The 16,202-nt window shown below is 43.1% G+C and overlaps 1 protein-coding gene across 1 annotated transcript in view; it reads left to right on the forward strand.

Moving 5' to 3' along the window:
• Positions 1-4,833, forward strand: part of LOC122927966 — a 56,615-nt gene extending 51,782 nt beyond the window's left edge. Inside the window, exons 5-7 of the mRNA XM_044280356.1 lie at positions 1,721-1,834; positions 3,817-3,878; positions 4,828-4,833. Of these exons, the coding sequence (XP_044136291.1) occupies positions 1,721-1,834; positions 3,817-3,878; positions 4,828-4,833 (182 nt within the window). The remainder of the gene's footprint in view (positions 1-1,720; positions 1,835-3,816; positions 3,879-4,827) is intronic.
• Positions 4,834-16,202: the final 11,369 nt, after the last annotated feature.

Here is a 16,202-nt window from a genome sequence, read left to right on the forward strand (position 1 = left end):
AATTCTTTGTGTGTTATTAGTTTAAGCAGACTGTGATTGTCTATTGTTGTGACTTAGATGAAGATCAGATCACATTTTATGACCAATTTGCACAGAAATCCATATCATTCCAAAGGGTTCACATACTTTTTCTTGCAACTGTATTAGAATATATTAGAATACAACATGACATGGTATTGCAACCTTAAAAGCACTTGGATTAAAGTGTAATGGTCATTATTTTCTTTTTTGTAATATAATGTAATGTGTAGAGGCAGTGATACTGACCATTTTTGTAATATACTTTAATTAATTAAATCGTTCATTTCTATTAATTAAAAAGCTTTTAAGTGGTCTATTTTCTTCCCTGCCTGGCTTCCATTTTGGTATTGTTCCTATGTAAGCCTGTGTGGCCGGAGTGATGTGTAACAAGACTGCAGCTACAGATGAATTGCTGCAATCTGTGAGCTCTTGCTACTAAGAAGGCAGGAAGCTGTAACAGCTCTTCTATACTATAGAGGGACGGTATAATATATAGCTATATGGTTTAGAACAGCTGTTATGTGTCTCCCTGCCTTCTCCATAGCTAGCGCTCATGTGTAGCTGCTGTCTTGTTATACATAGCTCCCGGCATACAGGCTCTATAGTATCAATACAGAAATAGCATCCAGGCAGAGCACTATATATATAAATATATATATATATATATATATATATCAGTGTGGAGCGCGTACAGATGACGGGGAGCACAAAATGTACAATTCTTGTGGTAATTAAAGTATATTACAAAAATGGTCAGTATCACTGCCCCTACAAATAAAATAAAAAAATGACAGTTACACTTTAAATAAAAGTACAGATATACAGCCTTGGCTGCTATCAGGAATATCTAGGCCCCATGCCCCTGAATGGTCAGGGGCCCTTTGAAGTCACTTCTATGGCAATTGACCTCCATTTTATACCCTATTGTGGACAGCTCAAGCACAGTGACCTATTGATTAGGACATGAAGGGGAATAATGCACATAACCTTTATGCGGCCTCTTATGTCTATAACATAGATTTAGTAAGTCCTTGGTACAGAGGTAACAGACTACTAATTGGGGGGTACACCTTTTGCACTTACGTGAAATAAAGAGCACTGTGGTGGGAACCAGGTTTGCCATTACATCCTAAATTAGACGCTCTTTTTATTTCACACTGAAATATTTGTAGCTCATTGGCAGAGACTACTGTATTTTGTTACTAGTTGGTATCTGTCAACAGGTAAGTTTGGGCTGTTTACCGGCCAAGGCCAGTAGAAGTACTGCCACCTGCACTACTATTTCCATGCACATAGTGAGAAATCATTCACATGACCATATCCTTCATCCATGAGCTACCTGCATTTTTGGTGGATACCACACTGACCATTATTTTCTACGGGGCCATGCACACATCCATATTATTGGTCTCATTGACCGCCAATCGATCTCAGATTAAAGAAAAAGCTGTGCTCCAACTTGAAAATAACTCCAGTGCGGAGGTGAAACATTGCCTCATGAACATGGGGAGTAAAGCCACATCTTTTTCACTTCATTGGCTGGAGTGCTGCCTGTCATGGTGTATATCACATTTACATTCCCTATAGAAAGGTCAGTCATAAAATTGTGTTGGGTTCTTTTTTTGTGTTTTATTTTATAACACGTGATGTGCATCATATACTAATTATCAGCTATAAATGTGGATAACATTTCTTCCAGAAATCAATGCAGCTAATAAAACGGAAAGTTTTATCCAGAGAGAAAATAACTGCATGGGTAATGCTAATGAATACAAGAATGTGGCTGTGGCCTACATGAAGACATCAAATGCTTGTAAGTGTTCGCGTTCTTTAAACCACAGTACGGTACATACATTACGTAGCAAGAGAATTTGTCACCACTCTAGAACATTTGACTCTATGGCACCATAGCTCTGCCATAGCCCTTTGTAATTATACCTTTATGTCCAAATCAGTGTTCACTATCCCCTCAAAAAACAGTTTTTTATAAATATGCTAATATGAAAAGAGCCCTAGGGTCTGTACTTACCTATGCTGGAGCGCAACCGTGCCCATCAGCAGTGAGCCCTCACCTTCCATCCTATTCTCTCCACCTCCTAGCTCCAGCAACGTCATCATGCTGCCGCTCCAAATCCCGCACAGATCTCACTGGCGCATGCGCAGCTCAGATATTGAAGTGACTGCAGATGATGACAGACTGCGTAGATGCACGTTCCCTTTCTGTGTTTGCCCACGCAGTCTGTAATCTTTTGCTGACAGTGGATTTATTAACTGAACTGCGCATGTTCCAGCGATCAGAGGCGGATTGGCGATAGACCCTAAAGGGAAATTCCCCGGTGGGCTGATGCCTCAGGGGTCCACTCAAGCCCCATTTTCTGCTTCTGGCTGGGTACATAATGAGCTCTCAACAATAATCAGGTACTGATGTACCCAGCCAGCAACCACACAGGCTTTCCTGAATTCAACTACTGTGGCCCGCATCTCACCAGACAACTGGAGGAGGAGGACAGAAGATGATAGCTATTGATGTCCACCACAGAGGGACAGCTTTTGAGTTAGTATATTGTGCTACACTGTGTTATTTGCTTCTGCTGTGATGGTATTTTGCACTATGGTATTGCTGGCCATGCTTACTTGTGTTGCCCTGTCTTCTGTTAATTTGGACCTCTCAACAAAATGGGGCCACTCAAAGTTTTTTCCCAGGGCCACTTATAGTTCCCTGTCCTCCCCTGCCAGCGATATTTGTGTGGCATCATGATGCAGCTTGGAGGTGAAGAAAAAAGGAGGGTGGAGGAGCCTGGGGTGGAGGCTCCAGCCCAAAAAGTACAGCCATTTTGGATATTTTCATCTTAATTAGCAAATTTATGAAAATATTGATGTGGACATAAAGGCATATTTACAAAGGGCTATAGCAGAGCTATAGTGCCATACAAACAGTTAAAAACACTCTAGGGTGTTGACACATTCCCTTTAACGTGTACCTTGTTTTTCATCTTGTATTGAGTTGTAGTCTATATTCAAGTCCAGAGCTGCATTCACAATTCTGCTAACAATTATGTTAACTAATATGTCTGTGAGTTTTCATTTTAAGAGGCTTATTGTCTTTCCATAGAACTGTAGAACCCAGGCAAGACATATATAGACACAGAAGATAGACACAAAACCAGCAAGGTTTACTGTGAGTTAAGAACAAGCTAGCAGCAGAATTTTGAATGCAGCTCTGTGCTATAGTTGTTATAAAAAAGTGGTTATCCCCTGGACTTGATGTATGATTGTATAAAACAGACTATGGCTACCTTTGGAGCCAATTTTGATTTTGCTTTGTATGCATTTTGGGCTAAAAATAATTTGTAATAGGTTTTTGACCACAGCAAAATTTCACCTTTTGGGACGCTGCATTCAAAAAGTGTTTTTTTGTTTTCTCAGCATACTGCAAAATGTTTTAGCATTTTTTTTTGGGGGGGGGGGGAATTTTGGACTTTCTTATTATTTAAAATTAGAGTGAATATAAATACAGTAGGGACAAATGATCTGAAACAGGAAAAAGTACAGTATTTCCTTACGTTCTCATGCTATGTTTTAAGCTAGTTTGATTGATTAATAATAATATGCCATTAAAAAACAGCAAGTGGTGAAACAGACTATATGGGCAAAAACACTTAAAAAAAACACTGCCAAATAGGTGGTTTTTGTGGAGCTTTTTTGGTTAAAAAAAAAGATACACCAGGGGACAAAACTGTATGTGAAGGAACCCCAAGAGATATCATTCTGAAGTAATATATTGGACTATTTCAGGGGCAGTCAGTGAGCACCTTTGCAAAAATAAATGGGAAAGGTCCACACAAAATCATCAAAGGGTAAGCTGAATGACAAAATGAATCTAAAACTTTATTTAAAACTGAAATATGTATAAATTAAATTAAAGGAGTTAGCCATCTTTTAAAGGGGGGGGGGGGGGGGGCTGGCAACTCCCTACCTCCTAGGCAGACCTGCAAAAAGAAGCATGCTTACCTGCTCCTCGGCGCTGGGTACCTGCTCCTCTGCTTCCCTTGCATCTTGTCAATAGGTCATGTGACGCAAGGGAATTAGGTCACTGCTGCGACCAGTGATTGGCTGCAGTTGTGTCAGAGCGGATGTTGACAGCGGTACCCAAGGCAGCAGAGACCCGGGACTAAAGTAGCAACTCCAGGGGGCAGGTAAGTATGCTTCCCATTGCTAGTCTGCATAGGAGGGGACCATGGAAGTATCACGTTCATCTGTTAAAAACAATCATATGCAAGTTTAAAAACCATGAAGCCATCATAGTGTTCAGGAAGGGTAGACATTCTGGGCCAGATTTATCATTAGCTCAGGTCAGAATAATGGAGTGAAAAAGTCCCCCAAAAAGTCCCAAACGCTAAAACTGCGCACAAATTTGCGACTTGTTTCTGCTCTGCACTATGCTCGCCAGTTTTCTGAAAGTGGGCGTGTTTTCTTATGTAAATGAATCTCTAGACAGATTTACTATTGGGACTATTTAAAAAGTTGCAAAAAAGTCGCAATTTCACTCCAGTGAGGACCATGCTTATCTTATGAGACTTTTTAATAGAACATGCGACTTTTTCATAAAAACTTGCGCCTTTTTCATAAAAACTTGCGACTTTTGTAAAGCTGCTTACTGACGGATAAACTGCTACCGTCAAACCACATTTATTACAGTCTTAAAGGGCCGATCATAAATCTGACTTGGCTAAAACTGACTTTAGCCATATGTTAAAGTGGAGTGAGCTGTCAGAGTCATGATAAATCTGGCCCTCTGTCTCCTAGAGATGAACGCACTTTGGCAAATGACATTGTGGAGATATTGAAGAAAACAGGTACAAAGATATCTACTGTATATCAACAGTAAAAGGTGTCTTATATCTACATGACCTGCAAGGCCGCTCAACAAGGATGAAGCAACTACTCCAAAACTGCCTTAAAAAAAAAGACAGGTTACATTCTGCAACTGCACATGGGGGCAAAAATCTTACTTTTTGGAGAAAGGTCCCCTGGTTTGATGAAACAAAAATTTAACTGTTTGACCATAATGACCATTGTTATGTATGTGGAAAAAAAGGGAGAGGCCTTTTCCCCCATACATAACAATGTATGGCATTATAAGGAAATAAAATTATGTGGAGATGTTGAGCAACATCTCAAAACATCAGCCAGGAAGCTAAAGTTTGGGTGCAAATGGGTCTTCCAAATGAACAATGATCCCAAGTATGCTTCCAAAGCTGTGGCTAAATGGCTTAAGGACAACAATGGGAAGGTAATGGAGTGGCCATAGAAGTATGAGAAGAACTGAAAATGTGTGCGCGAGTAAGCAGGTATACAAACCTACACCAGGTCTACAAACCTAACACCAGTTCTGTCAGGAAGAATAGGCCAAAATTCCACAAACTTAATATGAGAAGCTTGTGGAAGGCTACCCAAAACATATGACTTAAGTTAGTGAATTTAAAGGCAATTCTACCAAATACTAACTACATGTACACTGACACTGACCAAAAATATAAACGCAACACTGTCCCATTTTGCATGTACAGAACACTGGTGAGACCTCACTTGGAGTATTGTGCGCAGTACTAGAGGCCATATCTCCAGGAGGATATAGATACTCTAGAGAGAGTTCAGAGAAGAGCTACTAAACTAGTACATGGATTGCAGGATAAAACTTACCAGGAAAGGTTAAAAGACCTTAATATGTATAGCTTGGAAGAAAGAAGAGACAGAGGGGATATGATAGAAACTTTTAAATACATAAAGGGAATCAACTCGGTAAAGGAGGAGAGCATATTTAAAAGAAGAAAAACTACCACAAGAGGACACAGTTTTAAATTAGAGGGGCAAAGGTTTAAAAGTAATATCAGGAAGTATTACTTTACTGAGAGAGTAGTGGATGCATGGAGTAGCCTTCCTGCAGAAGTGGTAGCTGCAAATACAGTGAAGGAGTTTAAGCATGCATGGGATAGGCATAAGGCTATCCTTCATATAAGATAGGGCCAGGGACTATTGATAGGATTCAGATATATTGGGCAGACTAGATGGGCCAAATGGTTCTTATCTGCCGACACATTCTATGTTTCTATGAGCTGAACTCAAAGATCTGAAACATTTTCTACATGCACAAAAGACCCATTACTCTCAAATATTGTTCACAAATCTGTCTAAATCTGTGTTAGTGAGCACTTCTCCTTTGCCGAGATAATCCATCCCACCTCACAGGTGTGGCAAATCAAGGTGCTGATTAGACATGAATATAAGCATGAATATTGCACAGGTTTGCCTTAGACTGCCCACAATAAAAGACCACTCTGAAATGTGCATAGTTTTGAAAACCAGTCAGTATCTGGTGTGGCCACTGTTTGCCTTACGCAGTGCAACACATCTCCGTTGCATAGAGTTGATCAGGTTGTTGATTGTGGACTGTGGAATGTTGGTCCACTCCTCTTCAATAGTTGCAGAATATTGGTAGGTACTGGAACATGCTGTCGTATACGCCAATCCAGAGCATCCCAAACATGCTCAATGGGTGACATGTCCGGTGAGTATTCTGGCCATGCAAGAACTGGGATGTTTTCAGCTTCCAGGAGTTGTGTACAGATCCTTGCAATATGGGGCTGTGATTATCACACTGCAACATGAGGTGATGGTCGTCGATTATTGGCTCAACCATGGGTCTCAGGATCTCGTCACGGTATCTCTGTGCGTTCAAAATGCCATCAATAAAATGCACCTGTGTTCGTTGTCCATGACATACGCCTGCCCATACTATAACCCCACCCCCACTATGGGACACTCGATCCAAAACGTTGACGTCAGCAAACCGCTCACCCACACGACGCCACACACGCTGTCTGCCATCTGCCCTGAAGAGTGAAAACTGGGACTCTTCCTTGAACAGAACGCCTCTCTAAAGTGCCAGACGCCATAGAATGTGAGCATTTGCCCACTCAAGTCGGTTACGTTAACGAACTGCAGTCAGGTCCAGACCGCAATGAGGACGACGAGCATGTAGATGAGCTTTCCTGAGACGGTTTCTGACAGTTTGTGCAAAAATTCTTTGGTTATGCAAACCGATTGTTGCTGCAGCTGTTTGGGTGGCTGATCTCAGATGATCATGGAGGTGAACATGCTGGATGTGGAAGTCCTAGGCTGGTGTGGTTACACGTGGTCTGTGGTTGTGAGACAGGTTGGATGTACTTCCAAATTCTCTGAAACACCTTTGGAGATGGCTTATGGTAGAGAAATGAACATTCATTGCACGGGCAACAGCTCTGGTAGACATTCCTGCAGTCAGCATGCCAATTGCACGCTCCCTCAAACGTTGCGATATCCGTGGCATTGTGCTGTGTGATCAAACTGCACATTTCAGAGTGGCCTTTATTGTGGGAACGCTAAGGCACACCTGAGCAATATTCATGCTGTCTAATCAGCACCTTGATATACCACACCTGTGAGGTGGGATGGATTATCTCGGCAAAGGAGAACTGCTCACTAACACAGATTTAGACAGATTTGGGAACAATATTTGAGAGTAATTGGTCTTTTGTGTATGTAGAAAATGTTTCAGATCTTTCAGTTCAGCTCATGCAAAATGGGAGCAAAACCGAAAGTGTTGCGTTTATATTTTTGGTCAGTGTATATAATTTTCGAAGTCACTGGGAGTGTGATGAAACAAATAAAAGCTGAAATAAAGCATTGTCTTTAGCATTATTCAGACTTTTCATATTCTTCAAATATAGTAATGATCTCAACTGATCTAGAAGAGGGAATGTGCACTTGGGTTAAATGCCAGGAATTGGGAAAAACCGATGGGGTCATTTATCAAACTGGTTCCAATTAGAACTGGCTTATTTGCAACCAATCAGATACCACCTTTCATTTTTCACAGCTCAATTGGAAAATGAAAGGTTGAATCTGATTGGTTGCTGTGGGTACCTAAGCCAGTTCTACTTTACACCAGTTTGATAAATGACCCCATGCATTTTAAAGATGTGGCTTAAAAGTGTATGTAAACTTATGAGTTTAACTGTATGTACAGGGCTGGGGAATACGTTAGTGCTATAGAAAAATAGGGCATGAAGAATCCTTCAAGGGATTGTTGATTTACTTTCACTTAAACTAATTCCCTTTAATGGTGTCTAGTAATCACTTGTATTACTGATATTTACTAAAAATCAAATTATTGTCTCGTTTCAAAATTACAGTCAGTATTATGTTATTTTTGATTTTGTATGATATTATGATAAACATGTATCTGGATTTTTCTGAATAGATGTGTGAAGGAGAAAATAGTTCTCTATGGCTCCTTCTTCCAGATGAGCTGTGGATTTATATTTTTTCCCTACTATCCCATGGAGATCTCTCAAGAGTTGCACAAGTTTGCCAGAGATTCAGATATATTGCCAATGACGACAGCTTATGTAAGTACATAATAACTGGAGTATAAGTTCTCAGACACTGCAGAAGCCTCAGTGAAGATTTGTAGTCTGCAGCCTCAGTGTAAATATGTTTAGCTTTCTCTGACAAAATGCTCTGCAATCCTTTTTTGTAACGCTTTCTGTCAAGAGCTGGCACGTATGCTGTCACTCAGATGATTTCCCTGTCAGCACAGCTCCTTAGCGGTGTACTCATCTCCAGCGCACACTAGACTGAAGTTCACTTCTTCCTAGGGAGGAAGGGGTGGTGCCAGCTTTTCCTAGCCACTAGGGAACTTCCAACTCCATAAACAGCTTAAGGCTACATGCACACGACCGTTGTGTGTTTTGCGGTCCGCAAATTGCGGTCCTGCAAAACACGGATGGTGTTCGTGTGCTTTCCGCAATTTGCGGAATGGCAAGGACAGTCATTGATATAACTAAACGGACAAGAATAGGACAGGTTATATTTATTTTGCGGGGCCACGGAGCGGAGCAACGGATGTGGACAGCACGCGGAGTGCTATCCGTATCTTTTGCGGCCGCATTAAAGTGAATGGGTTCGCATCCGAGCCGCAAAAAGTGTGGCTCAGATGTGGACCAAAACACGGCCTTTTGCATGGTGCCATGGTGCACCTCAATAGGAAATAAGCACAGAGAGTCAACGTTTGCAGTAAACCAGTGTGATTCTTTACTGGCACTTTTTTCATAAAAAAAAAAAAATATAATAATTAATAAATAAATGATAAAACAAAATCATAAAAATGTATATGATGTGAAATAAAGAAAATAAAAAAAGTTACCAGTTTTAGAAATAGTATAGCAGACTACATACACACCTACACAAATTTTTCACCCTTTTTCATTCATAAAAAAATAAAATAAATATATTTATCCGTTTTAGCAATAGTATAGGGAACTTTGTGTAAAATATAAAAATGTACACACTTTTTTTTCTTTTTGCTTTCTTAAAAAAATTAAGAATTTAGTAATGTTTTGTCTTGTAACAGAAAGAAAAAAAATTATTTATTTTTTACAGTTTTTCCTTAAATATGTTATCTGTCATCTAATGGCACAAAATAAAGTTCTAAGTTGTCCAGTTGGCTCAGAAATGAGTTATTTGCACTTAGATAGGTCCATTCAGAAAACTGAAAAATTGGCCTTAAGGAAGGGGGGTGAGGGTAAACACTCTGGTCATGAAGCGGTTAACTACTACTACTATGATGAATGTTGAAAGAGAGAATCGGTTTGGTTAGAGAATGAAAACAGCCGTCATCTGGTTGCAGCTGACTAACTCTCAGCCTGAGTGATATTATGCTGGCTATATTTAGTATACTCATTCGGAAAACAAGCTGGAATCGACCTAATAGATTAATAAACAGCAATCCACACAGGCATGTAATCAGAACGAGCTATAAAGGAAGCAATCTGTGATGCTCTCTTATTTAAAGGCATTGTTGTGTGGTACTAGTATTTGATTTACCGTATTTTTCGCCGTATAAGACGCACCGGCGTATAAGACGCACCTAGGTTTTTGGGGAGGAAAATAAGAAAAAAAATATTTTTAACCAAAAGGTGTGCTGTGGGTTTGGTGGGTTTGGAACTAGGTGGTCTGTGGATGGCACTATTACTGGGGATCTGTGGATGACGGACACTGTTATGGGGGGATCTGTGGATGACGGACACTGTTATGGGGGGATCTGTGGATGACGGACACTGTTATGGGGGGATCTGTAGATGACGGACACTGTTATGGGGGGATCTGTGGATGACTGACACTGTTATGGGGGATCTGTGGATGACGGACACTTATGGGGGGATCTGTGGATGACGGACACTGTTATGGGGGGAACTGTGGATGACGGACACTGTTATGGGGGAACTGTGGATGACAGACACTGTTATGGGGGGATCTGTGGCTTTCACTGTTACAGGGGGATCTGTGGCTGGCACTGTTACAGGGGGGGGATCTGTGGATGGCACTGTTATACATGTGTCATCCACAGACCCTCCCAGCCCATAACTGTGCCATCCACAGATCCCCCGCCGCTGCAGTATACTAATATAATATGTCTTATTCAATTAATAGTTATTAAATATGCCTCTTTATTCCTAAAAGTACCTTAAATCCTAAGCGCTTCAGTACAATGCCGGCAGGCCGGGCAGCCGGCGCGGCGCGTCACTCACTGACGTCACTTGCCTGCGCCGCCTGCTTCATTCATAAAGTAGGCGGCGCAGGCACGTGACATCAGGGAGTTACGCTGCCGCCCGCCCGGCCTGCATTGTACGGATGCGCTTAGGATTTAAGGTACTATTAGGCATAAAGGGGCATATTTAATAACCATTAATTGAATATGACATATTTTATTAGTACACCGGAGCGGCGGGGCGGGCCTTTATTACAGTGACTGCACCGCCCCGCCGCTATTGCCGGCCCCAGCTCCTCCTCCCAGTCCCTCCCCGAGTATTGTATGCAGTATGATATAATAATATAGTTCTACACATCTGCATTCCAGCGTTCCTATGGAATTTACACTTACAAAAGTGTGTTAAAAATAAATAATATTTTGCATTGTCATATACTAAAGTCCATAACTGGGTAAAAATGGCAATTGTGTCACTGTTTTTAATTTTTTATTATAGGATTCCTCTTGCGTTAAATATGATATGATAATTTTATTATGTGGGTTGATACAGTTATGGCTATACAAAATGTTTTACAGCATAAAATCACTTTTGTGTTTAAAATAAATGATAGTTTGCATCACCATATACTTACATCAATAAGGAGGAGCTGTAGTTTCTATTGGTATCATTTTGGGGTACATAAGTCTTTTTGATCACTTTTTATAACTTTTATTGTGGATGTGAATTGGGTAAAAATGGCAATCGTGTCACTTTTTTATTTTTATTTTTTATGGAGTTCTTCTTGCTATAAATATGATATGATAATTTTATTCTGTGGGTTGACACGGTTATGGCGATACCAACTTTATATATTTTTTTTATATTTTACTACTTTTTCAGCATAAAATCACTTTTGTGTTAAAAATAAATTATATTTTGCATCGCCATATACTAAAGTCCATAACTTTTTTATTTTTTCACCAACGTAGCTGTGTAGGGGGCTTGTTTTTTGAGGGAGGGTAAGCAGTTTAGACGTGACTGTATGTCCAAATGCAGTAAATTACTTGGACTGACCGAACAGGCAATAATCACATTTAAGACTAAAATTAGAGCTTTGTTCTTAGTCTTAAAGTTCATGAAAAAAAACCTTTATATATGTTTTGATATGGTTTTTGATGCTGAAGCAGTAGTGTAGCTTTGTCCCGCACCACAACCAGAATGTGTTAATATACAGCAACAGAGCTCCATTATTCTCCATAAGTTTAGCAGTACATAGCCCATAATACATCTCCATATTTCTTTTGTTAGAGTAAATTCATGTTCTTATACTGTAGATATTATCCATGGCCCTTTTCACTGGTAGATAATTGCCCTGTGTAAATGGTGCTGCTGATCACCTGATGAACAGGCAATTGCTGCATGGTGTGAATTACCACCAACACCGCAAGGTGACTTTTTGTTTGAATATGACTGCTTGTTTTGTCACTTGCCTAAAGTGTGAATAAAACACTGAACTGTTTGCTCCAAAGAACTTGTTGTTGCCTCTATACTGCGTCCGCTAATCCTGTCTACCAGAGCGAGTCCCCACAATTGGTGGAGGATGCGGGTAAGCGCAGTGAGGCTGGCGTGAACTCCGATATTTTTGGTTTAGGCATTTTTCAGGCCCGGTTGTATGTCGTACATTAAACCAGCTGTATTACAACCAGTGCCCCACGACAAAATGGAGGCTGTTGCGAAGGCCCTCATGGAGGCTAATCTGCAGCAGCGAGAGACAAACCTGCAGCAACAAGAGGATAATAAGCAGCAGCAGGAGACTAACCTGTTGCTGCTACAACACGGGATGGCTTTTCAGACAGCAAGAACAACCCAGAGTGTCCACGATACCCGGAAAGCAGTCCGTGCCGCGATTCCTAAGATGACCCCCGCAGTCTGCATCGAAACCTACTTGGTGATGTATGAGAAAGTGGCCATCAGGGAAAAGCTACCCCGTGAACAGAGGGCTGAGGTCGTTGCTCCATTCCTGGCATCCGATTCCCAGCGGGTGTATTTCGACTTGATGGACGATCAAGCTGACGACTACCAAATAGTAAAGGGTGAGATTTTGGCAAGACTAGGGGTGAATGTGTTGGTCCGGGCCCAGCGGGTACATCAGTGGGGGTTTAAGCTGGCTGAGCCTGCGAGGACCCAGTATTATGACTTACACCACCTCTTACAAAAGTGGCTACAGCCTTATGTGCTGAATCCCCCGGCTATGCTGGATAGACTATAAGCCGATATGTTATGGAGGGCTTCGCCATACCCGCTCCAGCACTGGATTGGTCAGATGTCTCCTGGCAATGCCCTTGAGATGGTGGACCTGGTGGAACGCTATGAAGCTACCAGGAATCTAAAGGAGGGCTCTGTCGGGAGGGGGGTCGGCAAACCCCGGAAATCTCCACCCCAGGCCCAGAGATTTGAACCGATAAAACCCGCCCGGGATGTACCCATGGCAGACTTCGATAGTCTGCTGGTGGTGTCAGGAGCCTGGCCATGTAAGGGCTGACTGTTCCTATCGGGTTGAGCCCATGGACACTAACTATGGCTACCGTCAGTTGCTATATGCCAGGAGGCTGTGTGCAACAGGTACCCCGGAGTCTATAGATCACTTGTGCCAGGTGGAAGTGGGAGACACTCCGGCAGAGGCTCTGGTGACCCTAGTAAGGGCAACCCTGGTGCGTTCCATTGAGTATACTGGCCGGAAAGTCGGGGTGATGTGCATCCATGGAAACTTAAAAGACTACCCCACTGCGCTGGTGTCTCTAACCACTGTGGCCGGTAGATGAACCCACGAGGTGGCTGTCACCACAAATCTACATTAAGAACTCATAATAGGGAGAGACTTCCCGGCACTGTGGCCTGCTATGAGAGTTACTAATACCTATGAGACAGGGGTAACCCTAGCAGAGTGGCCCGGCTCAGGGGGGAGACCAGAACCCTGGGAACCTGAGACTGAAGTGCCAGCAGTAGGGGTGACCGCCACTTCGGTGGAAGAGGGGGAGACAACCCCGCTAAGTGTGATGGAGGGAGACTTGCCGCTGGGTCCTGAATTGGCAGACCTCAATGTCTCTGGGGATAATTTTGGTACCGGCCAACGTCAGGACCCAACCCTATCACGCGCCTGGAAAAATATGTTAATAGTAGATGGTACACCACAACAACCTGGGGCAGAGTCAGTGTTTCCACGTTTTGTGGTTCATCAGGATATGTTGTATCGGGTAAACCAACTACAGGGTGAGCCTATTGAACAGTTGCTGGTACCCAAGGCTTTCTGCAAACTTGTGTTAGATAAAGCCCACCAACATGTTCTCAGGGGTCACTTGGGGCTTCAGAAAACTCAGGATCGTATTCTACAGCGGTTTTACTGGCCCAGCATATTCAAACAAGTGGAAGAGTTTTGTAAGTCTTGCCCGACCTGCCAGATAACTAGCCCCCAGCCACATTTCCGTAGTCCCCTAGTACCTCTCCCGATTATCGAAGTACCGTTTGACCGAATAGCTATGGATCTCATAGGCCAAGTACCAAAGTCCGCCAGAGGGCATCAACACATCTTAGTCATTCTAGACTACGCCACTCGGTACCCGGAGGCGGTGCCACTGCGACATACCTCGGCCAAACTCATAGCTAAGGAGTTAATCGAGATGTTTTCCTGAGTAGGACTACCTAAAGAGGTTCTGACCAACCAAGGGACCAATTTTATGTGATGAGGGAACTCTGTGATGAGGGAACTCTGTAAGTTGCTGCACATAAAACAACTATGGATGTCCGTTTACCATCCCCAAACAGTGTATATGTGTTTATCTGTGTATATATATATATATACAGTGGCGTACACACAATCCATGGGGCCCCGGTGCGAAACTGATCTATGGGGCCCCCTCCCCGTCGCCCCCCCCCCCCAACCTGCCTCCTAGCCCCCCCCCCCCCACTACCTCCCCTACCAGTGGTGTAACTATAGTGTTATGGGCCACAGTGCAAACATTTTTTCAAAGAACCGGCAGATTTTTTTTTACTAAGGGCTCTTTCCGTGCGGGTAATCCGCTGCGTGACTGAGTGCCAAGCCCCATTCTAGACAGCAGAGACACGGAGCAGTAACATGATTGACTGTGATCTTTTTACTACAAAATCACGGTGACAACTTTATGTCTCTGTGATTTTGTAGTAAAGAGATCACAGAGAGGCACGGAGCATAATCAGTCATGTTAATGCTCTGTGTCTCTGCTGTCCGGAACGGGGCTTGGCTCTCATTTACGCAGCGGATTCCTCGCACGGGATCCGCTTGTGTTAAAGAGCCCTAAGCCCAATGCATGGCTACACTCACCCAGTCCTAATAAAATCTGGTCCTACCTCATCCAGGGTGTCGCTGGTATCGGCGTGATGTCCGCTGGATCCAGAACAAGGTCCCTGTGGTGAGAAAAAAAGAATAATCACATAAGGAAGGGATGGTGACTGCCCTTGTGAAATCACCAGCTGGCCTGTAAGACTGAGCCATGCCAATGTGTAGCAGGGTAATCTAGGACATTTCCCCTAAGTGCAACCACACGGTACTAATGCCCACCTTGTGGCCCCTCACAGTAGTTATGCCCACCTTTGTTCCCGTCACAGTAATTATGCCCAGATATGTGCCCCCTCATAGTAGTTATGCCAAATATGTGTCCCCTTACAGTAGTAATGCCAGATTATGTGCCCCCTCACAGTATTAATGCCAGACTATGTGCCCCTCACCTAGTAACGCCAGATTATATGCCCCTTACAGTAGTAATGCCAGATTATGTGCCCCTCACAGTATTTATGCCCAGTTATGTGCCCCCTCAAAGTAAATATGCCCACATATGTGCCCCCTCAGAGTGGTTATGCCAGATTACGTGTCCTCTCACAGTAATAATGCCAGATTATGTGCCCCTTCACAGTATTTATGCCCGGTTATGTGCCCCCTCAAAGTAAATTGTGTCCCCTCAGAGTGGTTATGATATGTGTCCCCTCAGAGTGGTTATGCCAGATTATGTGCCCCTCACATTAGATATGCTCACATATGTGCCCCTCACATTGGTTATGCCAGATTAGGCTCCTTTCACACTAGCGTTCGTCGGTCCGCTCGTGAGCTCTGTTTGAAGGAGCTCACGAGCGGACCCGAACGCCTCCGTCCAGCCCTGATGCAGTCTGAATGGAGCGGATCCGCTCAGACTGCATCAGTCTGGCGGCGTTCAGCCTCCGCTCCGCTCGCCTCCGCACGGACAGGCGGACAGCTGAACGCTGCTTGCAGCGTTCAGCTGTCCGCCTGGCCGTGTGGAGGCGAGCGGATCCGTTCAGACTTACAATGTAAGTCAATGGGAACGGATCCGCTTGAAGATGAGCCCATATGGCTCAATCTTCAAGCGGATCCGTCCCCCATTGACTTTACATTGAAAGTCTGAACGGATCCGCTCAGGCATCTTGCGCACTTAGAAAATTTTCTAAGTTATTAATGCAGACGGATCCGTACTGAACGGAGCCTCCGTCTGCATTAATATGATCGGATCCGTTCAGAACGGATCCGATCGAACGCTAGTGTGAAAGTAGCCTTACATGCCCTGT

Source organism: Bufo gargarizans, chromosome 1, assembly GCF_014858855.1.
Source record: "Bufo gargarizans isolate SCDJY-AF-19 chromosome 1, ASM1485885v1, whole genome shotgun sequence".
Lineage (NCBI taxonomy): Eukaryota > Metazoa > Chordata > Amphibia > Anura > Bufonidae > Bufo > Bufo gargarizans.